This window comes from Poecilia latipinna, unplaced genomic scaffold (assembly GCF_001443285.1).
Source record: "Poecilia latipinna isolate Pla-1442-1.1 unplaced genomic scaffold, P_latipinna-1.0 Scaffold155, whole genome shotgun sequence".
Lineage (NCBI taxonomy): Eukaryota > Metazoa > Chordata > Actinopteri > Cyprinodontiformes > Poeciliidae > Poecilia > Poecilia latipinna.
In genome coordinates this window covers 140037-165993 of record NW_015112771.1, presented here as the reverse complement: position 1 = coordinate 165993, position 25957 = coordinate 140037, and the positions used below count along the sequence as shown (strand labels likewise).

At 44.1% G+C, this 25957-nt stretch overlaps 2 protein-coding genes across 4 annotated transcripts; one reads left to right on the top strand and one right to left on the bottom strand.

The window, feature by feature from the left end:
* Positions 1 to 277: 277 nt before the first annotated feature.
* Positions 278 to 11568, top strand: LOC106945663 (RING finger protein 122). Of its 2 annotated transcripts, XM_015029496.1 has the most exons (7): positions 292 to 1090; positions 1272 to 1655; positions 3957 to 4110; positions 6704 to 6746; positions 7336 to 7377; positions 8337 to 8419; positions 10713 to 11568. In XM_015029496.1, exons 2-7 carry the CDS (start codon positions 1631 to 1633, stop codon positions 10831 to 10833), a joined length of 468 nt encoding a protein of 155 aa, XP_014884982.1. In that variant the 5' UTR covers positions 292 to 1090; positions 1272 to 1630; the 3' UTR covers positions 10834 to 11568. The 2 variants fall into 2 exon arrangements, with proteins under 2 accessions (XP_014884983.1, XP_014884982.1); XM_015029497.1 differs by lacking the exons at positions 3957 to 4110; positions 6704 to 6746; positions 7336 to 7377; positions 8337 to 8419; positions 10713 to 11568 and having other exon boundaries at positions 278 to 842; positions 1272 to 1596.
* A 36-nt stretch (positions 11569 to 11604) lies between these two features.
* pdcd11 (programmed cell death 11) lies at positions 11605 to 25943 on the bottom strand. Of its 2 annotated transcripts, none has more exons than XM_015029493.1 (36): positions 25801 to 25880; positions 24547 to 24725; positions 24296 to 24430; positions 24024 to 24191; positions 23438 to 23599; positions 23234 to 23354; positions 22974 to 23137; positions 22782 to 22883; positions 22358 to 22570; positions 22159 to 22283; positions 22003 to 22063; positions 21761 to 21907; positions 21413 to 21664; positions 20724 to 20849; positions 20443 to 20637; positions 20183 to 20353; positions 19882 to 20095; positions 19646 to 19795; positions 19000 to 19112; positions 18385 to 18884; positions 17435 to 17497; positions 17243 to 17339; positions 17044 to 17133; positions 16829 to 16931; positions 16572 to 16749; positions 16141 to 16197; positions 15948 to 16070; positions 15615 to 15737; positions 15346 to 15511; positions 15067 to 15207; positions 14827 to 14970; positions 13643 to 13893; positions 13390 to 13558; positions 12596 to 12749; positions 12329 to 12494; positions 11605 to 11987 (listed from the first exon to the last, which is right to left on the bottom strand). In XM_015029493.1, exons 2-36 carry the CDS (start codon positions 24646 to 24648, stop codon positions 11816 to 11818), a joined length of 5418 nt encoding a protein of 1805 aa, XP_014884979.1. In that variant the 5' UTR covers positions 24649 to 24725; positions 25801 to 25880; the 3' UTR covers positions 11605 to 11815. The 2 variants fall into 2 exon arrangements, with proteins under 2 accessions (XP_014884979.1, XP_014884978.1); XM_015029492.1 differs by having other exon boundaries at positions 11606 to 11987; positions 25858 to 25943.
* Between the last annotated feature and the right edge of the window lie 14 nt (positions 25944 to 25957).

The window sequence follows — 25957 nt, the reverse complement described above, 5'->3', positions numbered from 1 at the left end:
CCCCCTTCATTGCTTCAAAAGTCTCCCTCTCTCTCTCTCACTCACACACACACACACACACACACACACACACACACACACACACACACACACACACACACACACACACACACACACATATATATAAATGCATGGGAGTGTATGGAGGAGGGAGAGTGGTGGAGGGGTGGACGAGAAACGCGCAAACGCACGCACGCACGCCGCCGCCGTCGTGCTCGCAGGCGTCCCCCCCATTCGTCAACGTCTGGCTCATTCTGGCTGGCCTCCGCCTGCAGATTGGAGGACGGAGGCTGCGAGGGAGGGCTGACGGAGAAGAGAGTTGCGAGGCAAAACGGCTGGTCACATGAGCAGAGATCTGTTTACAAACCCGAAGCAGAGCAGCAAGAGAGAGGAGCGAGGGAGAGGAAAGAAGGGGGGAGAAAAAAGGCAAACTGCAGGCACCATTATGGACTGAAAAAAAGAGAGAGAAAAAAAAGGAGCAAAGAGGGGGGGAAAGCCTGCCATGACAAAGCCAGCTGGAGGTGTGAGAGGCTGACAAACACACTCCGCCTTTGTCTCAGAGTTTTTTTTTCTTCTTCTTCTTCTTCTTTCTGTCTTTTCTTAATCGAAGGAGCAGATGGTTAGAGGGAGAGTAGGATCCCCCTCCCTACGCACAAACAAAACACACGCACGTATCTTCTCCGAGTGTCACACAAACACACAGCAGCCATAGAGGACTGACTGCATGGAGCTGTCCTCACTTTGTTTGCTCTTGGAGAAGGAGAACATCGCTGCCTTCATCGCCGAGGAGGAGCACCGACTGCAAGATCGGAGGACTGGAGGAGGAGGAGACCGGAGAGGGGGTGAGACTTGTGAAAATCCCCTGTTAGAAAAAGCTGCTTTATAGGAGGAAGACAACAGCGCAGATTAATGTTGGATTATTGCCTTCGTTGAGGTGCTGGGGATTTGTCGTTTTAACGCTGGATGTCATTGTAACTGGTGAGAGGTTGTGGTGGTGGAGGTGGTGGTGGGGGGAGAGAGGAGACGACACCGCAAAGTGACGCAAAGTGAAGTCAAGGAGGCTCTTTCCCCCTCTCTCCCTGTTAGAAATGTGAGTATTTCCTGTTTGCAAGCTGCTTGTTGTTTATGACTGAGTGAGTTTTTTTTTTTTTTTTTTTTTTTTTTTACAATAACAAGTCCTCAGTCGTTTCACCAGGCCTCTGCTCCTGTTTGTTCTCAGCCATGTTTCTTTGTTTTCTTCTTCTTCTCCCTCCTTTGGTGACATCATTCAGAAACATCTGAGGTCCCCAGACCCAAATCTTCGCCGCCTCAACTCAACCCCGGAGTGGTTAATCCAGATTTGGGAGAGTGCTGTGCAGCAGCCCAGACTGCTGAGCCAACAACAACCACAACAACAACAACAACAACAAAAAGAACCACACTTCCTGAGGATTTCTGGAATCTGAAAATCTCCCATGATTTGTTTCTGAAGGAGCTAACGCAAAGATCCAGGTCAGGGAGAGAAACCTTCGCTAAGACAGAAACAAGTTACGGCATCTGAGTCTCCGGATCCACTGCTTCTGGCGTTTCTCCAGTCTCTTCTCCTGACAGGACCCTGAATTCACTGCTGCTGCCTTGGGAGTCGAATTTCATGCAACCATTCCAATGGTGTAACGGTAAGTGAGTGGATTTCACCGCCGACCAGTAAACACAGGCGAGGTGGTGGCAGTCTGCAGACTTGACTGACGAGATTGAAATAAAGCAGGAAGTAGCTGCTAATATACGTGCAATAAAGCAGAATTCAAGGATATGTGTATTTTACACCTCTCGTGTTATTATTTTCTGGTACCTGTTGACTTAGGTTGCTCACTGCAGGACAGATGGCATGAGGGAAAAAAGAAAAAAACAAAAGAAAAACTAGAAGACAGACACATTTGGCTGTTTGGAAATATTTTCAGTCGCAAAAACACCCCAAGAAACTTTAATAGTCATGTTGCGGAAACCAAAAGGAGCGTCGTCGGTAGCTCTTATGAAACTGCTGTTATTTTCACACTACAGTTGGAAAACATAAGAATCGCATGACTGTAAGGCAGCGGACTGCAGGCTAGCTGCCCGCCTGATTAACTGGGTCATATCAGCTTGGCTTGGTCCAGTTACCCGTACACCGGCTGCTAAAACCAAACCAAACCTTCGCACCGTTCATACGGATTAACCCTTGAAATGTGATCTTGACGTGTTTGTTCCTAAGAACACAAAATATCCTCTCCCCAAAATCTGATGTAAAAATATTAAACGTTGATATTTCTCCCACTTTATATCTCCGATAATCTCAAACTGATCACTTAGCCGTGTGTCGTCACTTTTGTGTACACACAATGTATATTCGTTTAAAACTGCGTAATGTCTGACGCTCCCTTCGGATGTCCCTACTTGACCCCGAACCCTCATAAATCTCCAACCCCCCACGCCCCCACCCCTCCTCCTGCACGCTGGACCCATTCCCTCACTGTAAAGAGTGACACATGGTCACTTAGAGGCTGGCAAACAGCATCCTGTACAGCAAATTAATAGGAACACATGTGGTCTGTGGAAGTGGGGCTTCCTCCTCTATGGTTTGACCAAATGGTGCTTTTTTTTTTTTCCCTGAGAGTACGTTCTGTTTAGCACACCCCCACTTCCCCGACAACAAATCCCAACCACACGGCCTCCCCCACACATTCTGACACACACACTCACGCACACACACACACACACGCCTGCACTCACACTCTGCCAGTCATCTCGGAAGATTCTGTGGAACAGATGGTGTCGTGACAGAAGTGCTGTCCATCCTTCATGTTTGTCTTGTTCACAGGCAATTAACGCTCAGTCCTGCGAGCGCCTCAGTTGCCACCGCAGTGCCAGGCGCAGATCCCTGGACACACCTGCGTGTTGCGTTTAAATCCACAGGACGTTTTGTACCCGTCAGCGAGCGCCAAGAGGACGGGGATCTGTTTGTTGGTGGACTCTGGTGTTTAAGGTTATAGATGTGTTGTTAATGTTGAATTGTTTCACGAGGGCTTTGAGATTCTCTGGTAATTTCATGAGAAACTAAATTTCTTCTTCGTTGAAATGCCAGATAAGGGCCAATGCTAGAGAGGTGTGCTTATTCTAGTATCGATCTGATAGGGCCAGTATCCCCGACCCCAATACTTATTATCTAAGTATTATATATCATCAAACGTCTGACCTTTGTGAGTTATTGTGGTTTCTCCTTTGAATTACTTTGTTGAAGCCCAACTGATACTTTAAACTTGTGTGTATTGTTTTATAGATTGAGAATAATTCAAATAAAAATCTTCTTTGAGGTTGAGTTCAGAAACTAGAATACCACAATAAATAAAAAAATTTCAAGAAGGAATCTGAAACTAAAGTATCGATCTCATCACACTGATATTGTAACAAAACCGATACAGACTTGGTATCAATATTGTTGATATTGTGAATCGATTTGTTCACTTTTACCAGAACCGACTTTCCAGTAAGTCATGTCGCTCGGATGGACACAATCTGCATTGTGATCCACAAATCACTATCTACACGCTGTGTTTACAATGAACACACCCGTTTCTGTTGGTTATTCATTTTTTTGTAAATGGTCATAAACAATTAACAACATCATCGCATTTTTGCTCTATTTCTAATAATGTGCGACTCCATTGTGGGTCTTTGTCATCAAAATATGGTACGGCTCACCTTATAAACACTAAAGGAGCTTCTCACAAAAATTGTGAGGAAAAAGTCGCCGCAGAAAGCATGTTTACGTCAATGTTCCTGTCGATAAAGGCAACAGCTTTAATACAGTAAACATATGCAGAGATATATTTTTAAAAAATGACACAGTTGCTCATTTGAAACGACAAACAAACAAGGGAAAGCTTTGGTGCCACAAGCGTACCGAGTGACAAACTTGTGCATTTGAACACTCTTCTTGGCAGGATGCCTTTGTGGTTTGAGTTTTCATCGCTCTGAACACTACTGCAGCATGACGTCTGACATCTACCACCTCCCCCTCAACATCTATGTCATCGTCCTGGGCATCGGCCTCTTCGTCTTCATGCTCAGCCTCATCTTCTGCTGCTACCTTTTCAGGTAAGGCGGTTCGTCCAGTAACTGGTAAAAAAAAAAAAAAAAAATCAGACTGAAAATAGATTCGGCTAAAGCAGACGAAATTAAGCAAATATTTTCAGAATGGGTATTCATCTCACTCTCCACTAAAATCAAAACCCGCTATTTTATGTTTGTAACCTTTTGTTCAAATAAGCAGCAGGTGACTCGGCTTCGTTTGTCGCTCGCTCGCAAATTATTTCCCACCAACTCTGCAGGTGTATTTGCATGAACTTAGCAAACTGAGACCTTTCACCTCGTCCTTTGATGTTCAGCCACATCCCCGCTGCCTCGGTTTTCTCGCTTTCTGCACACGTCTGGGTTACTTTCAGGCAGAGCAGGAGGCCGCTGTCTGCGAAAGCCACTAAGCGACACCTGTACATCCCCAGAGGGCAGAAAGACAAAGCAGGCGACAAGTTTGATGAGGACGAAGCCAGACCAAAAAAAAAGAGATATTAGAGAAGTATTAAAGAAACAAACCAAAAAACAATTGGTGTATATAAACTAGTTTTGTGACTGTTTCTCAATATCTTTATGCACGCCCTTCATGCTGGTAGCCAAATAAAAGGCTTTACATATTTTCTTTTCGCACACATAAAAAAGCCACTAACTTCCTCATATTTATTTATTAAAAACAAATAATTCCACAAACAGAACTATTTATTTTTAATAATCATATTGTACAACATTTATTGGCACCTCAAGACATTCCAGTGTATTAAATGAAGCTAATGCTGCCAAGCCATAATTGACCTTCTTTTGGTCATTCTGAATGTCTCCAGACTTTAAATTGTGTTTCCCAATTTGTTTTCCCTGCTGCCATGAAAATGTGACATGATGAGAGATTGCCATTTCTCCTATCCACTTCCAGAACAGGAAATACAAGACGGCATGCTGTATTAGTTACCTTCAATAACCCAGATAAAAGACATTTGCTAAGGTGTGTGGGCGGTACTAGCAGGAACATCGTTAGTGTTTGACTTTGGGGTTCGTTGGCACAGGGCGTTCCTGTGTGAATTATTTCTAGGTATTCTGGCTTCCTTACAGTTCAAAAAAATCCATGGTAGGTTAACCGGTCTTTTATGCCCTTAGTTATGAGTGTGCGTGCGTGTGTGTAATTTACCTGGAGCGGCTAATCAGATAAGACCAATGTTGAGTTTTATCAGAATAAACTATCTCAGTCTGGTCTGTAAAAAAGAATTAAAATGTCTGATTTCCTTAACAGGGCATTGTTTTAATATCTGAAATCTTTCCCAAAATCATTACTGAAGCCTATTTTACATTTTTTCTAAAACAGTTAACTAAAAACTACATGAGCACGCTAATACAGGGCGGTTTGGTAATTAGACATGCAGAAAAAAAAAGAGCTCCATGTTCTTTCAGAGATGTTTAGAAATTGAGGAAGTTTACGAAACACCACATACTGGGTCAGGATAAGCACCTAGTGGCCATCATCTGAATTACACTTCCAGCTTAGGTAGGTTCATGTCAGGGTTTTACCCTCAAATTTTCTTTCAACCTAAAAATAACTGCATAGTACATCCTATATACGCATTTATTTTTATTTTAAATGATTATAAAGGGATCTGACATTGTGATGTGACGTATTTTTCAAATGCTGGTGTGGTCAGCATACACAGCAGCCATATTGGGCTTTGAGATCAGCGGTGGTGAGAAGCTTTCAACCTTCTGTGGAGGAATTTCATTCAGTTTGACTTGAAAATTCAGAGTTTCCAATCTGAGCACAGCATTACCTCGTCTTTCCTTTCACTACCTACTTCAAAGCAGATGCTTCCCTCTGGAGCTTTCTCCAGACCCAGACCTGAGAAAATGATGTGTTGCCCGCCCTGGTAAAAGACGTGCAAAAGACCTACGAATTCAAAGCCATGCAGACAAATATTTAACCTTCAATATGAGTACCGTTTATTGGGTATGTTCAAAAAAAAAATCGGTTTTGACAAAATCATAAGTGACATAATTATTAGCATTCCCTATTTTAATACATGGTACAACAACTCCCCCATAATCTCTTTATTTGTGCCTCAGGAAAACAGAAAGCTGTGGATTATTTAAAGGAGTTTCCTAGAAACTCTAATAAACTCAAAAAATAAGCATAGAAAAATTAGCTCAGTAAAATTTGTTTAGAAATTGATTGTGTCACTGGTGATTTTGTTGAAATATTTATTCTTTACATGGGATTTCTACCAAATAAGTGACTCAACTTGAGGATTTTGCTCAATATTTTTAGCAAAAGGTCAGACTGCTGCAAAAATATAAAACTTTTTAAAGGCTTTTGATACAACTTTACGAGGAGAATCAACAAATATGCCTTTTAATTGACAGCTTGTAACGCTCACCCCACAGGAGAAAGTCTGGCCAGGTGAAACCCAACACCAACCCTCCCCTACATCTTTAATCAACGCATGACAGCTGAGCTTCTGAACAATTGAACAGCCTTGCGATTTGCGTCCGCTTTGACTGAACCGGACACATTTCAGTGTAGACCTGTCATATCTGGAGCCTGACGCAGTTGTCCCTGTGCAGACGGCAGCGTAATCCTCTCCTGTGTCTCCCTCAGGTTAAAACAGCAAGGAACCAGGGAGCAGTTCAGCTACAACGAGGTACGTCACACCCAGACCCGTCACTGTGAGCGACTGAGTAACACAAGGAATCGATTATTATGACGGTTAATCAGATAAAAAAAAAATTGGCACATTCTGCAGATTTTGTCATTTAATCGCTTAAGCCTTCCCCCCCACCCCCCTAAAATGTTAAAAATAAAGCTCCAAATAGTTTAATTCTGTTTTCAAACAGTTTTTTTTTTGTACAGTTTTAGCTTAATTGCTGCACTGACTCTGTTGTTTCTTCATCAAATTTCCTTTTTTTGAGTCTACATTGAGTCAGTTAGCGATTAATCAATTACTGAATTAGTCGTTTCAGCCCTACAAGGTTTCTGAAGGATGTTATAAATTCATGTGAAGCCCACCGTGTTACACTTTTAAAAGTTGGCCTTGACTCCACCTGTGTGTAGGCTTTTACTCGGTGGTTTTTATCAAATGTGTGACAGAGGTAAAAGGAAGCGACTGTGTGAGGGAAAAAACGCTCTTGGCTTTCTGCATTAGGCTCGTGGCTCCTGCGCTGGGAGAATGAGAAGAGCTTTAAAGAAAACATCCAACATTTTCTCCTCACTCTCGTTTTTCTTCACTGCAGGTGGTGCTGAAAGGAGCCAGCAAGAAGCTGAGCCTTCTCGGAGTGAGTCCCTTTTTCCGTAAAAGCTTTATTTTTTATTTTTTTTTTTAACAACGGCATTTTATTTTAGCCAGAATACTTTTCCACAAGAGCTCAGATGATCCTTTATGAGCTGGGTGTGTTTGTTTAGTCGGGTTAACTCAATCAGCTTTTCCTTTCAGGCATGATTAGTTGGCCGTACCGCATTAATTAGGGTGGAGATGCCTTTAAATAAGGTCAGTGTGAGCGCGTCTGCACAATGTGTGACTGTTAGAATGACAGCAGTGCATTGCTGCATTCTACAGTGTCCATACATGCAGTCATTTTCAACCAGATGGAATATTATTGAGAAATGCATTGATTTTAGTCACTCGTTCACTAAGTGATATTATTATGCAGATTAAATAAACACACACTGGTGTTTTCAAGCTGTTATTTCTGTTAATTATAATAATTTTCCACTTACAGCTAATGAAAACATTTCAGGTTATAATTTCATCCGAGTTCAATAAGAAACATTTCAGCATAGAAATTTATAATAGCTGTTTAAAATGTATTTTCACTTGAATTTGGGAAACGAATTAACAAAATAATTTGATTCCAGAACAATGAAGCAGTTTTGAATCGTCTTTAAATTCGAACCTCAACATACAAGAAGTTTTCGGTACAATTTCTGGATGCTTGGAGGAATTGCATTTATATATTTTCAGGGAAACATTTTCTTTATTTATTTTTTGTATTATTTATGTGTCCAACTGGTCTTGTTGCTTGGAAACAAAGCAAGATCGCAATTTCTCTACAACGGCCTGTTTGTTCATTAGAGATAAATTAAATTACTGTGAAATGAGAAAACAAATGGCCCGCTGGTCGGAAAGAGACAACCTGAAGTTACACAGTGCTCTCTCTCTCTCTCTGTGGCACACTGAGGAATGTTTCGTCCTTCTTTTCCCTTAAACTAACCCGCTCTGTTTCCGTTGATGCAGCAAACCTGCGCCGTGTGCCTGGAAGAATTCAGGACCCGAGATGAACTGGGCGTGTGTCCGTGCTCACATGCATTTCACAAGAAGTGAGTGTCGCTGAGCTCTGAAGGCTTCTGGAGAGAGATTAGCTCCACTCTCAGTCGTGAGAAGAGAATTTGGGTCACCGGTTTTATTTCCTGAATGCTTGCTACATTTGTAGTCAAGTTTCAGTAATTCAGCAAAAGCCGATTCGGCTTTTCAGTAACAGTCTCCGGGTAGACGTGGTTCTGCAGTTTGTGTCGTTCTTGAACTGCAGTTTGGGAAAATTAGTCCAAGGGTCACTAATGGCTCCTCGGTCACTCTTTGGACACCTATGTGATGTCATATGTCAGATCTGTTGGCATTCCCATTCCAAGCTGCTAATAAGCAGAGACTCCTGTTTCTTTCTGAGCTGAGAGAAGCTGAAACTAAACTAGAATATGTAAGATTCTCATTTTCTTTGGTTTAGCCTTCTCTTTATTGGAAGACTAATAAAGACGAATAAACAGATAACATCACACTTCTGCTGAAACTTTGGTCTCCCTCTCTGTCATTGGCCATAATGATCCGAGACAGATGCTCGTTGTTTGAGTCAAATAATCAGGCCGCATTTTATATCTCGTTCTCCTGTCTGTGTAAACACTTGATTTCAGAAAACCCAAAAAACAAAAATAAAACAAACCAGACGTCTTATTGACAGTAAAAATCAGTGAGCATCATTTCCAGTGCAGCTGTGAATGTGGACGAATGATTGGAAAATATGAGGGATGATTTCAGAACATGCTCCAGCGTTTCAAAAGGTGTTTTTTTCCCCAGAGGCTTTTGATCCCCGTTTGATGCTTCAGGGATCTGTGACCATGAACCGAGCTCCTCGGACCGTTCAGGCTCCGCCGCACGCGTTCACATAAAGGAACGGCGTATCTCCTCATCACAGCCTCTGACCTGACTTTGATGGACTGGAATTACAGATCTGTCAGTCGGGTGTTTTGATGCGTTTCGAAGCCACGTTTTATTTTGTCCGACTTATTTAATTATTATTCAAATTTACTGACTGACGAGGCTTTTAGAGTCAGATTTGCCCGGTATTTGTAACGGACGCAAAAATGTTCTCTAAAATAACCTCATCAGTAGGGATAGAGGGGATTGTCTCCATGATGGTTTTTCAGCTTATTGTAAGCTTGGCACGGTGATATACAAGGAACTGAATGGTAGAGGAGGTGTGTAAAATCTAAATGTTAGTCCGACCAATCCGGCCGGACGACCCGTTGGAACATCGTGGTTCCGACCATCTGACCCAAACCGTGTCAGAGAAGATTGGGTTCAGTCCTGGAACAACCCAGGCTCAAGCTTAGTGTGAGGTTATGATCCCAAACAGAATGAACTGAGATTAAACTGAGACGTTTGTGAATTTAAATTCGAGGTTTCCTGAAGGTTTTAGCTGATCTAAGTTTGTCCAGAAGCCAAAAATAGAGCGAAACGGCGATTTAAGACTCTGCAGAGTCAGAAACCAGCCTCAGCATCGTCATTTCATGATCGGGTAATAACTGGTAATAGAGCCCGACTAGTTAAGTATTTATAACATAGTTGTAACTATTCTTTTTGTAATTGATTATTCTATTGATTATTCTGACGATTAACTGGATTTGGGGAAAAAAAAGGCACATTCTGCAGATTTTTCATTTAACCAGTTTAAGCAATTTTTATGCAATATTAGAAATACATTAAAAGACACAAATTATTAATTTCCTTTTTTAAATACAATACACATTTTATTGCCTAAGATGCATTACTTTACTTAACACTAATAATTATTCATTTTTTGATTAACCTATTAAAAAATGGATGTGCTTAATCGATTTTTTTGTACTGAATTTGTACCAGGTGAAGCTAAAACTGAAGCAGTTCTGGGTAGAACATATGAACAAAGAAGGTTTTTATCTCAAATGCTAAATTCATACATTTTTCGTGCAGTTTTGTCTTAAGTACTGGTCTTAGGGTGTTGTTCTTTTGGCAATTTAATTTTTTTTAGTCTGTATGCAAATGATTAATCGATTACTAAGTTAGTTGACAATCATATCAATAATTGATCACGATTAATTGTTTCTAACTCCTTATATTAAGATGGACATTTGTAGAAACTGAATGGATGTAAATTTCTGATCAAAACTATGCAAGAAAAAAGGAAAAAGTATTATTTACCCTCGTAAATTCTAGTGCAAAATTTGCATTATTGTTATTTTTTGTTTCTATCTCGATTTTCCATCCAAATGCCTTTTCTTCATCTCTTGAACGAAGCCCCACCGTTCAAGCAGGAGCGAACTGCTGCAGTAAACACGTTGCTCCTGTGTCTCCTCCTCCCAGGTGCCTGCTCAAGTGGCTGGAGATCCGCAGCGTGTGCCCCATGTGCAACAAGCCCATCCTGCGGCTCCACTCCGACGCCCCGCAGGGCGCCGAGGGTCCCATGGATCCAGAGGAGGTGTGAGGCGACCGGGGGGAAGAGCAAGACCCGTTCCCCCTCTCTGAAAACACCCACATCAAATACACTAAAGATGACGAACATCTCAGAAGGTAACAAGTGGTAACCATCCCAAGCGACGCGCCTCGGCTGGGATTTGAGACATCGACGACGGCGCCACCATGTTTGATCGGATCAGAGAGAGAGAGACCGGATGAGTAGGATTATTTCCATACAAAGTTCCTAGTTCTGCTTCCATGTTGCACTGTAACACAGCTACAAAAACAACAACGGCAGGAAAGAAAGAGAAAGAGAGAGAGCTGGATTACCAGGACGAGTAGAGCAGCACTGCCAGCGACTAACATCACCACAGGCACGGAGCGGGACGTCCCAGAATCAGTCCGAATACTTTCTCTACTTTCTCAGGGGTGTTTGTTACCAACGCAGCCAGCACAACCCATGTCAGTTACCATAGAAACCCAGTGCCACATATGCATCTCAAGTACTGCCAGCGAAGGCGAGACGCCCCAGCAGCCAGAGTTCGCCACGACATCTGGCCGAGACGGAGACCAGGTGGAAGACAAACCCCCGACGACTTCAGTAGGAACCGATTGTGACCCCGTCCTCCTTTAAAACAGGACTCTTAGAAAACTAGTCTTGCCTGTATGTATTGTGTGTAAAAGTCTCCCTATATGATGTTATTTTGTATTTTAAATAAAGTGTCATGTAATGTCACGGTGTTGGATTTATTAAAAAAAAAAAAAAAACAACAACAAAAGAAAAAACTCAGAACTTCTACTGTCATCATTAGTCAGTGTTTATTTTACAAAATACGTTAAAAAGACGGTTAAAAACAGCTGCCTGTTTTTAACATTTGTAGATCACTGCATTGCATGGACCCAGGATCAAGCTTCGACGTTCAGCAGTCGACAACATTACAAGAGTTCAAACTAAAAGACTGATGGTTTCCAGGGACTCGGTTTGGGTCCGGCGACGTATTTTTGCCCTCTCAGTTTGCAGCGTCTTTGCCTTTTGCCTCCACGAACTCCATGGCCTTCTCTTTGACCGCCTGGACGCTTTGAGGTGTGCCGTGCTTCTTCTCATACTCCAGGTAGCGCTTGAAGAAGAACTTGATCTTCTTCACGGAAACGCTGAGGTGGATCGTCCGATCGAAGACGGCCCTGCAGAAGGAGAGGAGCGGAGAACGAAATGAAGCCCAAACGCTCGGGCCGTTCAGATGAGGCCGAATGTTTTAGAGCAGAAGACGAACAGGGTGTGAAGAAATTCATTTCAGTGCCCACAGAAAAATCAGAACAATCAGCATAGTTGCAGTAATAATCTAAACTAGGGGGATCATGAATAAAAGAGGCCCAAGAATGGAGCCTTAGGAGATCCTCATTTTCTCAGATTTGTATTTCCTATCAATGTACTTTCATCTGAAAAAATTACGTTTGATTATTTGTTGTGTCGCTTCTGCACATAAATTCCAGCGTGGACGTCAGTGGTGGGAGCTCACGTTTACCTCACTTCCTTCTGCGATCCGTGTTTGACCATGAGGTCGATGAAAACGGACCAGAGGTCCGTGCGTTTCGGATAGCTCGTCAGGACTTTGTCGAACATGTTGCGACCTCTCTCGGCGTCGCCGAAGCGGAACTCCATCTGAGCGAACTTGGTGATTACATCCACACCTAGCAAGATGGCGCAAAACACAGTGAAACATCACAACTTGTAAAAATCTTGAGGCGTGTTTCCGTTTCTTGAGAGATGAGACTAACTCGGCTCGTCTTACTCTCTTTGGGGGGCAGACTCTTCAGCGCCCTCTGCAGGAGAGAGCTGGCAGCGTCACTTTGGCCCTGCTGGAGCAGGAAGGTCCCGTAGCTTAACCACACTGCTTTGTTCTGCCGGAAACGTTTCACCATGGTCTTGTATAGGCTCTCTGCCTCCTGGAGACACGACACAAACACACATATTAGAAGCTGGAGGAAAAGTAAATTTACTCAGGAACTAAGGGCGTTTTCACACCTGACGGTCTGACAGACTTGGTTCAATTGGGGACCAAAATTGCAACATTTGTTAAATTTTCAGCTGGTGTGATTCGCTTCCACACTGCACTGTGTCAAAGGATCCAAACTAATTGAAAAACCTGTTCCCCTCCTTTCCTGTGGTGGCGCTGCACCAAGAACTACTGAAGGAAACAACATAAAACCTCTGAAGAAGACACTGAAAGCAACATCCTTTTCCACAAAATGTACACAAAAATAGAGTGAGGTTCAGATTTTAGTGCTTGTAGGATTTCTTCCTATAGTGCTGCATTTACACATTTGTTCATCTTGTAGTTGTTCAAAATGCCCTTCGCTATAAACCGCTTCCTGCTTTCGGAGCGGTCTCCAGTCTGCTTGGCACTCAAATCGCAGCAGAGTTCACTTGAACCGAACTGAAACCTGGGCAGACCAGAGTTCTCCATCTTAGTTCACATCAGAGTTCGATTGCACATTCACACCTCCCCAAACGGCTTTCTATGCAAACGACCTAATGATCGATTAAAGAGGTGTGAATGCGCCCACGGTAAAAATAGACTCGGACCTTGATTTTGTTGGAGTTGGCGTAGATGTCGGCCAGCTGCTGGTACACGGGCATGGGCTCACAGAACTGCACGGCTCGCTCAAACACTTTCTTCAGACTCTCCTGGGTTCCGTACATGTTCTCCAGGTTCAGCAGGGCCACCCACACGTTCAGCTTCTCCTGCTCCTCCCTGGACACAAACACAGAGCGGAGTCTGAACACCGACGCTCCGTTCTCATCGCCATCTGCAGGAGCATCGGTGCTTGTAAAACACCTGAAGGAGATGGTTTTGAGGGCCCTCTCGGCCACGGCCCGGGCCTGCTCGATCTGCGTGGCCTGCAGGTGGTGGGCCATGTACTGGAGCCAGAGCAGCGAGCTGTTGGGCGAGGCGAGCAGCAGCCGCTCGAAGGCGGCCGCGTCCTGGGGCCGCAGGCTCGGGTCCATCAGCTCGGCTTCCCGCTGCAGCAGGGCCTTCTCCGCCGACTTCTTCTCCTGCTCGAGCTCGTGGCGTGTCTTCTTCTGGGGCTGGACGATTAAATAAAAAGAAGAAGAAAAAAAAGTGACCATGGAGAAAATCAAGTGAGACCAGTTAAAGGACGGATCATCTCATACTGGTTTTTATGAGGTGAATGCGTAAGTAGTCACACGAAATGGTTTTCCACAATTTTTTACCAATAAAAATGTGAAAAATGTGACATGACTTTGTGTTCAGGTCCTCTGAATTAATGCTTTGTCGAACCACCTTAGCACGCGCGCACACACACACACACACACACACACACACACACACACACACACACACACACACACACACACACACAAACGGTCTGGTATGAGAACAACACACATATTTAACAAAATGTTTAACACACAAAATATAAGCCAAACTTTATTTAAATTGCACAGACCAATAACTCATTGTGGAAATAAGAATAACAAATATCCAAAAATTAAAAAATGTTTCCCCTAAAATTTATGGCATTTAGCAAATAGAAATAATTTTAATAATTCTAGAAAGAAAAATTTAAAATTTATTCAGATTTAACTTGAGTGAGAAGAAAATGTGTCTCTTTTTATTAGGTGTATGAAAATATCTGGTGTAACTGTAAATTATGTTTTACAAGTTTAGGCTTTTAATCAAAAGTTAGACTGTGATTTATGACAAAAGTGGGCAGATTGATCATCAAGCATTTTCAAACCTTGAAAACCCCGAACTGAAATTCAAGCATTTTCAAAGATTTCAAGCACCGGTACGAACCCTGACGAATGCATGCCACACTACAAAGATTTTCATAAGTAAAACGACTAACGAATTCCGCATTATGTTTCTTCAACTTCACATTAACTTTATGTTGGCCAATCGGTAAAAAAAAAAAATCCAAACAAAATTCACAGAAAACAGGAAAAGGCTCAAGTGACACAAACGCCATCTTGATGGATCCCTTTTGATCGTCTCACCTTCTCGTTTCCGTCTTGCTCCTCTCCGTCGCTGGAGTCCCCGTCCTTTGCCTCCAACACGGGCTTCAGGGAGCTCAGCCCCACATCCCAGGAGAAGCCGGTCGCCACCTGCAGCCTGGACGGACCCGCTGAGCTGGGAGGCACCTGCAGAGGCAGAAACACGTCGGTAATGTTCTCCAGCTGTGGGGGCCTGAATTTACAGCAGGAGCAAAAAAAAAAAGAGCCTGAGGTTCAGCTTACCTGAGCAGAATCACGCTTTGCCTCCTCACCCTCGTCCTCCTCTTCCCTGAAGTAGACCTCCACTCCGCTGTCATCGGCGTCAGTTTTTGATTTGCTCGATTTCTTTGTTTTCTTCTTCGGGACCTGGGGCTCTGCTGGTTTCTGTGACATGAACGAACAGCAAAGACTGACCTGAGGGTCTAAGGATCCTGGATGCAGCTGTTGTGGACTTTCTGTTCGACTCTAGTATTGTTAAATACATGAAAACAAGACGACAGCAGGTGAAAGAATGATCATTACCTGTTCGCTCTCGCAGTGCGAGCGTTTCTTTGCCTTCTTTGAGTCGCGTTTCTCCGCGTCTCCGACGAGACGCAGCGGCAGGCCGAGGGACTCCGGGAGCAGGTCTGGCTTTCCGGTGTCCGCGGGGAGAAGAGAGAGGTCGACTAACTCGTCCTCCCTGTCCACACTGAGGAAACAAACAGAGGTTATTTCGCTCGATTAAAAAAAACAAAAAAAAACCAAAAACAAAATACGATCACAAAGTCTGAGCTGAGATGTTTTGTTTTTACCTGAGGATTTTAGTGGTGAGGAGGGTGTTGACCGGAAGGTGACTGGAGAGGATCTTGTGGTTGTTAATGAAGTATTTGGAGGACTGTTGAAGTTGAGCTCTTCCTGTTATATTGTGCGACAGCCTGGAAACAGAGGAGAGGATAGAAATGATGAGGAGGAGATAACTTGTGTGTGTGTGTTTTTTTTTTTTTTTCAGCTCCCATCTCTGTGTCCACTTGAGAGGCTCAGTGGTCCCAGAACGAAGCCTTGAGGCACTCCACATTTGATCTATTGTTTGCAAGTGTTGCCAATGCAGCACTGAGATCCAGTAAATCCAAGACCAAAGTATTTACCTGATGAAGATCCCCTGCTCACTCACAGACTTCACGTAACCCCGGACCACCTGGTGCAAGCGCAGATGGTCCAAAGACAGGACTTCTGGGTCCTTCGCCGGCTTGGTGTTCTGTGGGTTCAGCCTGAAAAGACGCGCCGCAATGAGCCGCACGTTCTGTAAACCACGCAACTTTTCCCAGTGACGGTTCTTACCGCGATGGACGTAGGGACAGGTGCCACTTTCCGTTCTGCACATCTAGAAGGTAACACCTGAGGGGTGGAAACGCCTTGCTTTAAAGGAGTTTAACTTTTCTTAATTAGCTCTACGTCAGAAAGAAAAACGCTAAAATTTGATATTAAAATAAACTAAGTTTAAAATGTGAGCTTTCATTTTACGTTCTGTAAACATGAAAAAAAAACACATTTAATCATGATCCTTTCAATATTTATTGTCAAGCGACGCTCATATTCTATAGATTCATTTCACGGGGTAAATGTCTCAACAATGGCATTTCTTGCCATTTTATTGACTACGACTTACAGAGAAATTACAAGAAACCCATTGAACTTATTCATGATATTATGACTTTTTCCTCTTTTTAGATGATCCCGTCAAAGAACGCTGAACCTCATGGCCAACCAACCTGACGAGCTGATCCTTGCTGAACGCCTCCAGCGGGTTTTTCCTGTAGGTGTCAGCGACGTCAGTGATAGAAACCGCTCCGGCGCCGCCGAAGGGGAGCTTGACCACGAGGCCGACTTGTGGGTGGACACTGGTCACCATTCCCAAAGTAATGCTGCCTTTCTCCAGTTTATGGATCCCTGGGAAAGCAGGGAGAATGAGACACGTTGCCACGGAAACATTACCAAAGCATTTCAACGTCAACTCTGCCCTCTCTACCTGAGAGCGACAGCACAAAGCGATGAGGCTGGACGCTCGCTTCCACCACTTTAGCGCGGACCGCCTGGCCCAGCTTGAACAGTTTTTCTGGGTGGCTGGCATCCTGGACATGAAAAATAAATATTTACTCAAGGTCAGATATTTTCGTAAGCAAGAATATATCCTCACAATTTAATTACCAGAAGAAGAAAAAAAAAAGAATCGGCATCACTCACTTTAGGATCTGTGATCATGGAAAGCAGGTCCACGGTCCCTGTGAGGCAGGGGTCAGAGGTGACTTCCAGGCACTTCTTGTCTGATTTAAACTGGAAACAGAAACAAAACCACTGAAGGAAGAGCAGGAAGAGTGACTGGAAATATTTGGATCTGCAGCGGTTACACAGTAAATCCAATCATACGCTCATGAAAGCTCACTTTTGATACGAAACATGTGATTTCGTCGCCGGCCTTATAGCCGGAGAGTTTATCTTTTGCTGTAACTGGCTTGAAATCCACACCAGGATCCAGTCGGCTACAGGAAGAAAAACAGGAAGTCACCAGGCTGAAAATGTAAAAGATCCGTAATCGAGGACACGCGGCGTGATGACTGTGATCCACTTTGGTTACCTGGGAATAAGTGTGAGTTCAGGAATGGTGTACTTGAATTTGGGATGAGAAAACGGAAGAAATCTGAAATTAAGAAAGATTTTGTTACAAAGACTGCCATTTGAAAATAGAGAAAATGTACAGATTTTGTTTACAGCCGAGTGATCCGACTTAAAAATAAAACATTTTTCTCGCTTTCTTATGTTAAAAAGTAGTTATTAACAAGATATTTTCAAAAAGTGGCTCTTATTTCAATTGTCCCTTCTGTGAGTTGCATGACAGGGTCAAGGTTAAAGTATTAGGGCCACACTAGGAGACGTTTTGTTTAGTTATGAGAATACAGTCAAAATATTAGCAGAATAAAGACGTAATTTTACCAGAACGTCTCCAGATTATGACAGAAATGTTTTAATGAGAAAAGGCTTCTAGAGTTACCAGAGATCTGATGTGACCGCCTTATTCTGTACAATTTTCTTTGCCTAATCGTGTCCAAGTCCTGCTACTGCTAATAATTTGATGCTGATGTTATAAAAGATGAAGCATCTCCTTATCTTTAAAACCGATAATAAAGTCTAACTTCACAAGATGCTCAGCATGTCTTATTATAACTTTCTGTGAATTCTTATTGGAAAATCACTTGACAAAATGCAACGTTTCATTTGACTATGTTGACTATGACTTTGTATTTTTCTGTTTTTATTATTTAAAGCACTTAGGACTGCCTTGTTGCTGAAATGTGCTATACAAATTAAATTTGATTTGATTCATAAAATTACTACTTTTTTAGATCCATCAGTTGTCAAACAAAATAAACAGAAATAAACAAATAAAGCAAATCACTCAGCGTGTGATGAATCCATACCAGAGATTCACTTTATGAACTGAAGTACTGAAAAACAAACTTTTTAATAGTATTAAAATTCCCTGATAAGCACATTTACGTACGACGACACTTAAAAGGTTGCGTTAACCTGTGACTGGTGGCTTCTCGTCCTCCGATGACCCTGGCTTTGACCGTGCTGCCCACTCTCACCGTGGACGTGGGGAAGGACCCCAGCTTGACCGCGGCCGGCTCCACCACCTGCGACACGTGGACGCTGCCCGTGCTCCCGTCCTCCAGCGCCACCTGGATGTAGGTGGGCTTCACCGACCTCACTTTGCCCTGCAGGACTTCGCCGAAGCGGTGTCCCGAAGAGTCGGCCTGGTTCTCCGAAGCCCTGCGCTGCCGCTTCGGCGCGCTGCCCTTCCACAACACCAGGGGGAGCCCTTCCAGTTGCTCGCAGCTGGGTTCTACGACTTCCACCGTCAGAGTCATCCCCGCCTTGAGTCTGTCTGCCCCGGACAGGGTGACCTCGTTCGGGTGGCCGCAGGTTTGGAGCAGAGTCAGCTGCGCCGCGTCGTTTAGCGAGACAACGGCAAAGTCCCGGTCGACGAACTGCACCACCGCACAGCAGTCTGAGCCTTTATTCAGCTGTAAAAAAAGAATGTTGAAAACAGCAGTGATAATGTAATGCAACGTGAGAAGAAAAAAAAAACCACTTGTATAACCTGCTGAAATCAGGAGAGAAAACACTGGCAACACTTACAGACTTCTTCTTCCCCAGCAGCTTTGGGAGGACGGAAACATGGACACAGGTGGACAGGATGTCGACATTAAGGACGACCGCATTCACTTTCTGCCCAGGGGTCAGGCTAACTCCTGGAAAACAGGCAGATGCGCTCACTGGTGGGGCTACTGATGCATTCAGAAGATTAGTTTTCAAAAAGTAGCTCTTATTTCAATTGACCCTTCAGTGAGTTGTACGACAGAGTATTAGGGCCAGGATGTTTTTGCTTAGTCATGAAAATGTAATCATAACATGAGCAGGATAAAGATGTAATTTTACCAGAACGTCTTCAAATTAAGACAAAAGCGTTGTTATAATGAGTAAAGGCTTCAACATTTATCAGGATCTGATGTGAGCGCCTTATTCCGTGTGGTTTCCTTTTAAACAAACTCAGTCGTTTGTCCAGTCCTGCTCCTATTAACAATTTGATACCGTTTATGAACAGTAAAGGTCAGATTGGGTGCTGGTCGTCTCAGATTAGCTCAGCCTCTGGCACCAAATAGTCTGAATTTACACTAAATGTTTTCTACTGCAGGCCAGATCTGAAATGACTAAAATCTTTCAACAGAGTCTTACAACAGAAACCCCGAGGCGTCCCTTTAAGACCCGACGGTTCTGAACGTACCCGCCACATGGCGTTTACTGGCAACAACGTCAGCACCAGGCAAGTTGTCAGACTTGAATTTGGCCCCGTCCTGTGTCGCTGAATCCACCGTCAGCTTCAGCTTCTGGCCGACGGTCAGAGCGGCCAACTGCCGCCGGAGTTCACCGTCATCTGTAGAGGCAGAAATGATGAGCCCGGCAGAGCCAGGTCCTGCCGGGCTGAACAGGAACCAAGAGCGTCCGGAGCCGTCAGCGCACCTCTGATGGTCAGCATTTCCTTCACAGCTCGCCTCTCCTGTACGCCGTTCAGGAGCGCGGCCCGGGCGTCCCCGTCAGACGTTATGACCTCGGAGGTCTTCAGCGTGACCAGGAATCGCCGCTTTTCCTCGTCCACGTTGGTCACCTTGGCGATGACCGTCTGGCCCGGCTCAAAGGCGGTCGTCGTGTCACTGATGAACTTATCCGACATGGCCTGTTGCAGTCAAACATAAATGCTCAGTGTTGAAAACGGCGGCGTTGCTGCGTCAGGGAAAAACTGGTCCACGGCTCTTCAACTCACAGATTTGGGTGCAAGACCAACGAGCCCGTAGGGGAACTCCACAAAGACGCCGTAGGACATGATGCTCCTGATGCAGCCGACCAGCTGCATCCCCACGGTTACCTCAGAGAAATCTTTGGCCACCGCTCCTTCCTCCAGTGACGATCTCACCCTTGGCTTCTTGGTGAGCGTCTTTAAAAGAGGAGCAGCTAAGGCGGAAATAAACCGTTTCACACCACAGAGCGTCGGCTTCGGTCTAAACAGCTCGGGGGAAAGGATACGATGTTCTGCTTGTTCTTGTTAAAGCAGATCAGGTCTGAGACGGTGTCTCCTTCCTGCAGAACCTCCCACAGTAACTGACAGTTGGACATGTGATCGGAGAGATGCACTGTGGGTAAGACGGCGCGGCCCTCGTCTGGGAGGATGACGACCTCCAGGCCGTTGACGGATTTCTTCACCACCCTTGCCTCCACCCTCTGCAAGGCAAATAAAATGTAGCCGGGAAACGAGGAAAGTTTGACGGACGCTAAACACACCAACACCACCCAGGACTCCGCTTTACCTTTCCAACCTCGCAGTCAATCGGAGGCTCGGTAGATTCCTCCATCTCTCCCTCTGCCGCCGCCTTAAATGACAGCAGCAGCTTCTCCTTCTGTGGCTCACATTGGAGAACTTTGGCCTTCAACACCTGGAAGGTAAAGATGGAAAACAACCACGTACACTCAGATGAAGGAACGGAGTTTCAAAATTATTCAAATTTTCCAAATTCCCAATTCTTTGTGTCAATAGGCATCTTCTGAGCAGATGTCACCTGGGGAGTACCCCAAGTTTCAATCCTGGGACCCCTCCTATTAAATATCTACATGCTCCAATCAATGCATGTATGGAACACTGATCAGTATATTTTATGTATATTTGCTTGATGATGGCATTTGGAAAAAAATTAATGTTTATTTTGTTTCATAATAGTTGACTATCATGTTTTTATGGCATAAAAGCACTTTGAATTGCTGAAATGAATGAATGAATGAATGAAATGAAACTTGACTTGTCTTCCTTCTTTTGTCCATTGTTAAAATATAACAGAAACAAAAAAAAAAGATAACCAAGAATCTGCAGCAGGTACTTGTCAGCGGTCAGGCTTCAAACGCGAAGCCAAGGACAAAAGCAGTTTTTATTTTCCAAACCCCTCAGTTCCTCCGGTCTGCGCAAGGAGCCCTGATGAACCGATGCAACTCGCTTATGTCTCACCTGTCCAATGTAGAAGACGTCCTCTGGACGGACGATGGGCTCAGAGCTGAGCTCCTCCAGTGGGACAAGACCTTTGACGTTGCCGTAGAAACGGATGATGCAGCCGAAGTCTTTGATAGACACGATGAAGCCGTGGGACACGCGGCCGGGACGGGCGTCGTCGTAGCTGAGGAACAGCGGCAGGGTGCTCTCGACCAGCGCCTTCTTCCGGGTCAGACACAGCTTCCTGTTGTCCACGTCGACCGACAGCACCTGAAGTTCACACACACAGCCAGACGTGCTAATCGGACTCAAAACCCTCGCACAGGCTTCATTCCTGCATCTTTTTCGGGAGAGAACAGCACTGACCCGACATTTGACCTTCATTCCCTCGATGTACTTCTTCTCCGGGTTTTTCAGGATGATGTCAGAGAGGTGCGTCCGAGGCACCAGGCCTTTGACGTGCTCCGACAGGTGCAGCACCATCCCGTGGCTCAGCAGGACAGACACCGTCCCCTTGGAGGACAACGCAGGATTAAAACAGTCCAAATCCGTACAAAGCGGGTTAAATTTGTGACTTTAACCCCAACAAAATAACTTCTCCATTTCACCTCTACGACTTGGCCGGCGTGAATGTCCTGGTATCTATAAAATCGCTGATCAATCACACTCCTGCAATCAGGACACAGCGTAAGGTGGTCAGTGCAGAACAGCGAGGCCACGTTCTCTGACGTAAAACAAAATAATAGAAATCGACCGCTGCGTACTTTCGTAAACTGGCAAAATAAATTTGCTCCACGGGGCTGAAGTCCAGGATCCTGCAGGTGTGCTTGGGCATCGCAGAGACCTTGTTATCATTGGCCGGGTCGCTTGGCTCCTTCAGGTGGTTCCTCTGTCAAGACGCATGATAAAATATTACGCCGGGGTCTCTAAAGCAAGTTCATCAAATCACCAGCTTTCACTTACATGCACAAAGGCCGGGGTTTTGTCCGGCAGCTCCAACATGGCCCCCGACATGTGGTGCATCGTGGTCACCTTGCACTCATTCACCACCTCTCCGGTCCGGTCCCCGCCGGGAGGAGCGGCGTTGATGTCGGACACGGGCTGCAGGAGGTGGCTGCGCAGGCTCAGCCCGACGAGGCGGGCGGTCGGCTCAATGTACAGAACGCACGCTTGCACCTGGTTGGTCACGGGTCGGCACGCAAATAACACACGAAATTATTAATGTGTCATAAATGAATTCAACTCTAAAAACAACATTAAGCAAGTAAATAATAAACATTTAATGGGACATGGCTGGACAGTTGAGAAATAAATAAATGGATGGATAGATAGATACATATTTCTTCAATTAAAAAAAAATATTTCCAAAAAGGTGGGATAGTTTTACCTGAAACCCCTCTCTGTAGCTGGACTCCGGCTCCATGTGCAGAAAATCCACCTGGCCGCTGAACGAGTTCAGGAAGTCCAGGTGCAGGCCATGTTTGGTCACCTGCAACCCCGACATGCAGAGCTCATTTAAAGACGCAACTCTTTCAGCTCAAGTCGCATCCGCAGTGAAGCAAAAGGAAGCCTTCGTCACCTTTTTGATGGTAGCTTTGACCGTGAGGCCCGGCAGGAGGTTGGTGAGGGTCCAGCCCTGTTTGGCGTTAGCGGAGGCCCGAGCCGCCGCGGAGAGCCGGACGACGCGGCCGTCGTTCTTTACTTCCTCCACCCGAGAAGTCACATACTGACCCACTTTAAGCTCTGCACGGAGAACACGCCGATATTTAAGAAATGTTTCCTAACTGAGGACTTTTTGAAGCTGTAAAGCTGAGTTCAGGTCATTTTGGGGGTTTTTACCGTCACTTTTATGCTGTTTGCTCTGTGTAGCATCCTCGGGCAGGAAGGCTTTTGTTCCACTCACACCAATGTCAATTATAGTGCCATGATCTTCGACACTCTCCACGCACCCACTCAGGACCTGATTCATTGAGACAAACGTTAAAAAAACAGTCAAAGCATCTTATTGTTTTGTTAAAACTGCTGACATTCACTCCAGCTCACCATTCCAGGCGTCAGAGAGCTCGAGGTGAGGCTCTTGTTGACCAGCTTTGGATTGACAGACAGCTGAATGCTGAGCGAGCCTCCTTTAGTGATGTCCATTTTGGAAACCACGCATCGGAGCAGCATTCCCGGCCAGAAGATTTGGGACAAAGAGCAGAACTCCTGCGAAGTCAGAGCGCAAACGTACAGCGTGCTTAGACACTTTTTTCATCACACGACGTTAATAATATAATGAATTTTACAGGAATTTCATGCGACACATCAACACAATGTAGAGGAAAGATTTTATCTGGACTTCAGTTAAAAAATTTTTTAAAGTTGGCAGAAAATTAGAAAATGTCACTTTGTAATAATTATCTGTTATTGGAAGGAAGATTAATATCTGAACACCAACTATAAAGTCCTAAAAAATGCAAACATTAAAAAAACAACAAATAAATAAGCAATGCTCAGCCTGGCGGGGGCACAAGAAAGGCCTGGTGGCCCACCAGGCTTATAATACGCTGGGGGAAACCCTGACTTTACATCGCCGTAAGCTGCTGAATGTGTCAGACGGACATCGAACAGTTCCGACTGAATTAGTCACCTCGTTTTCAACGTCCGAGTCCAGCTGCTCGCTCAGCAGCTTGGTGTAGGCCTCACAGACGTTCCTGATGCTGAGGAAGCCTTGCAGGCCACAAGGAAGGCTGACGGTCACCTCGAAGTCAGCCACCTCCTTCACACAGCCCAGTAACAGCATCCCCTCTCTCACGTTCTGGGTTAAGACATGTCGCACAATTTAGCTCGACTGACAAAATAACCAGAAGTAGAAATCTGACCAAGGGTTAAACATTTACAGGAGATGGGTATGTCTCTCACCTTTATGTGCAGAATCTCCACGATGTTAGCAGCAGCGTTGAGCGTCAGGCCACCTTCTTGCTCTTCTGTCTTTTGCTTTTTGACTTTCGTGTTGCCTCCCTTTTTTTTCTTTGTTGTCGTTTGTTCATCTGACTGCTAAAGGGAGGAAAAAAATAGTTCAAGATGGGTTAACTTTTCTGGTCGGAGACGGGATTGTAGAGGAGCTTATTTGAACAACGTGGTGATAATGAAGTTTTTTTTTTTTTTTTTACCTGAAACAGGTTGTCCACTTTAGTCCGTTCCACCGTGACTTTACTGTCGGTGGACTTCTTTGTTTTGCCTCCACGAGGAAAATCCTCCTCTACCGACGCCATGTTGGATGAAGCTGGGGATGTCTATGGTTTGAAGAAGTTTCAGTCGACACAAGGAGTATATCCAAATCTCCAAAACGCTGCAGACACACACACACACACACACACACACACACACACACACACACACAAAACAAGAGATTAGATCATAACACTATACGGAGAGCATTTACTTGGCTATTTTGAAGACAATAGCTAATAAAAACCCCAAATTCTGTTCCTATTTTATACAAGATGAACAATAAGATTTGTTAAATGTGTGTATAAGAAGACTGTCTTTACCTAGCACCCTCAAGAAACACAGTAAGCCTCAAAAGGTTCTCGCTGTTCCCGGACTAATGTATCCAAGCATATTAATAGAAAGTTCAGTGCAAGAAAAAAAGTTATGTTAATGCCTTAAAAAGACTGGAAAACAAATTCAGTCTGAGAGTTTGGAGGAGACCCACTAGATGGAAATAACAAGACTATATAAAAATCATTTTACGTTTCATTTGGAAATCAAAATCCCAGCGTTTGGAGGAAGGGTGCAGATGAACAGGACTCAAGTTACTTGAGGTCAGGTGTGGAGCTTCCACAGTCAGTAGTGGTTTCATCTGTTGCTCCATTGTGTTTCAGAGCAGACACTTTATGCCATAATATATACATTTGCTGGATAATTTATTTACCAGCAGCACACTGACAAAATTGTGTTAAAGATTAGTAATTTATGCAAAAGGAGCCCCGATCAAGTATTGAATTGAATGAAAACTTTACGATGTTACAGTACTAAAAGTATTTTTTTTAATTCTGGTCTTGTATAATAATCTAATTTTCTAAGAAAATGCATTTTGGATTTGCATTAGTAGTAAGTCAAAATCGTTGACTGAAATAAACATAACTTCAATTACAATGCATACATGGTTGCCATTTTCTCCGTAGTCCTTTATAATATTAATACTTAAGACATAAAAAATATGGCTCACTAAAAATCAACTAAAACGCAGTAAATAGTTTAATCTTAACCGAAATGGAGCAGTCAGCACTTCGAAAAAGCTCTCATCTTCCACCGACTGACTAAAGTCTAACTACATGAACATCAACAAGATCCGGGGAAGACAGTAATTCTCTCCTGAAACATTATGTCTTCCTTTAAAGATAAATATGTAAATACAATACCTGACTTCAAGATATTTATGTATAGTTAGACTTAGTTTTGCCCATGCAGCAACTCACATGTTTTTCAGCAACACGCCATCATCCCAACCCGGAAGAAAAACTAGTCAGGGCGGTCCTTCTGTTTTCCAATCACGGTGGAGAATTGATGATGGATAGT

Excerpts from the sequence above, each read along its gene's own strand:
- LOC106945663 (XM_015029496.1), top strand. The coding sequence starts at position 1,631 with ATGCAACCATTCCAATGGTGTAACG. Across the intron at positions 4,111-6,703 it reads TTCTGCTGCTACCTTTTCAG|GTTAAAACAGCAAGGAACCA; the intron begins GTAAGGCGGTTC and ends TGTCTCCCTCAG. Across the intron at positions 6,747-7,335 it reads AGCAGTTCAGCTACAACGAG|GTGGTGCTGAAAGGAGCCAG; the intron begins GTACGTCACACC and ends TCTTCACTGCAG.
- pdcd11 (XM_015029492.1), bottom strand. The coding sequence starts at position 24,648 with ATGGCGTCGGTAGAGGAGGATTTTCCTCGTGGAGGCAAAACAAAGAAG. Across the intron at positions 17,498-18,384 it reads CGAGAAGCCACCAGTCACAG|ATTTCTTCCGTTTTCTCATC; the intron begins GTTAACGCAACC and ends TCTTAATTTCAG. Across the intron at positions 12,495-12,595 it reads GAGTCTGCCCCCCAAAGAGA|GTGTGGATGTAATCACCAAG; the intron begins GTAAGACGAGCC and ends CCATCTTGCTAG.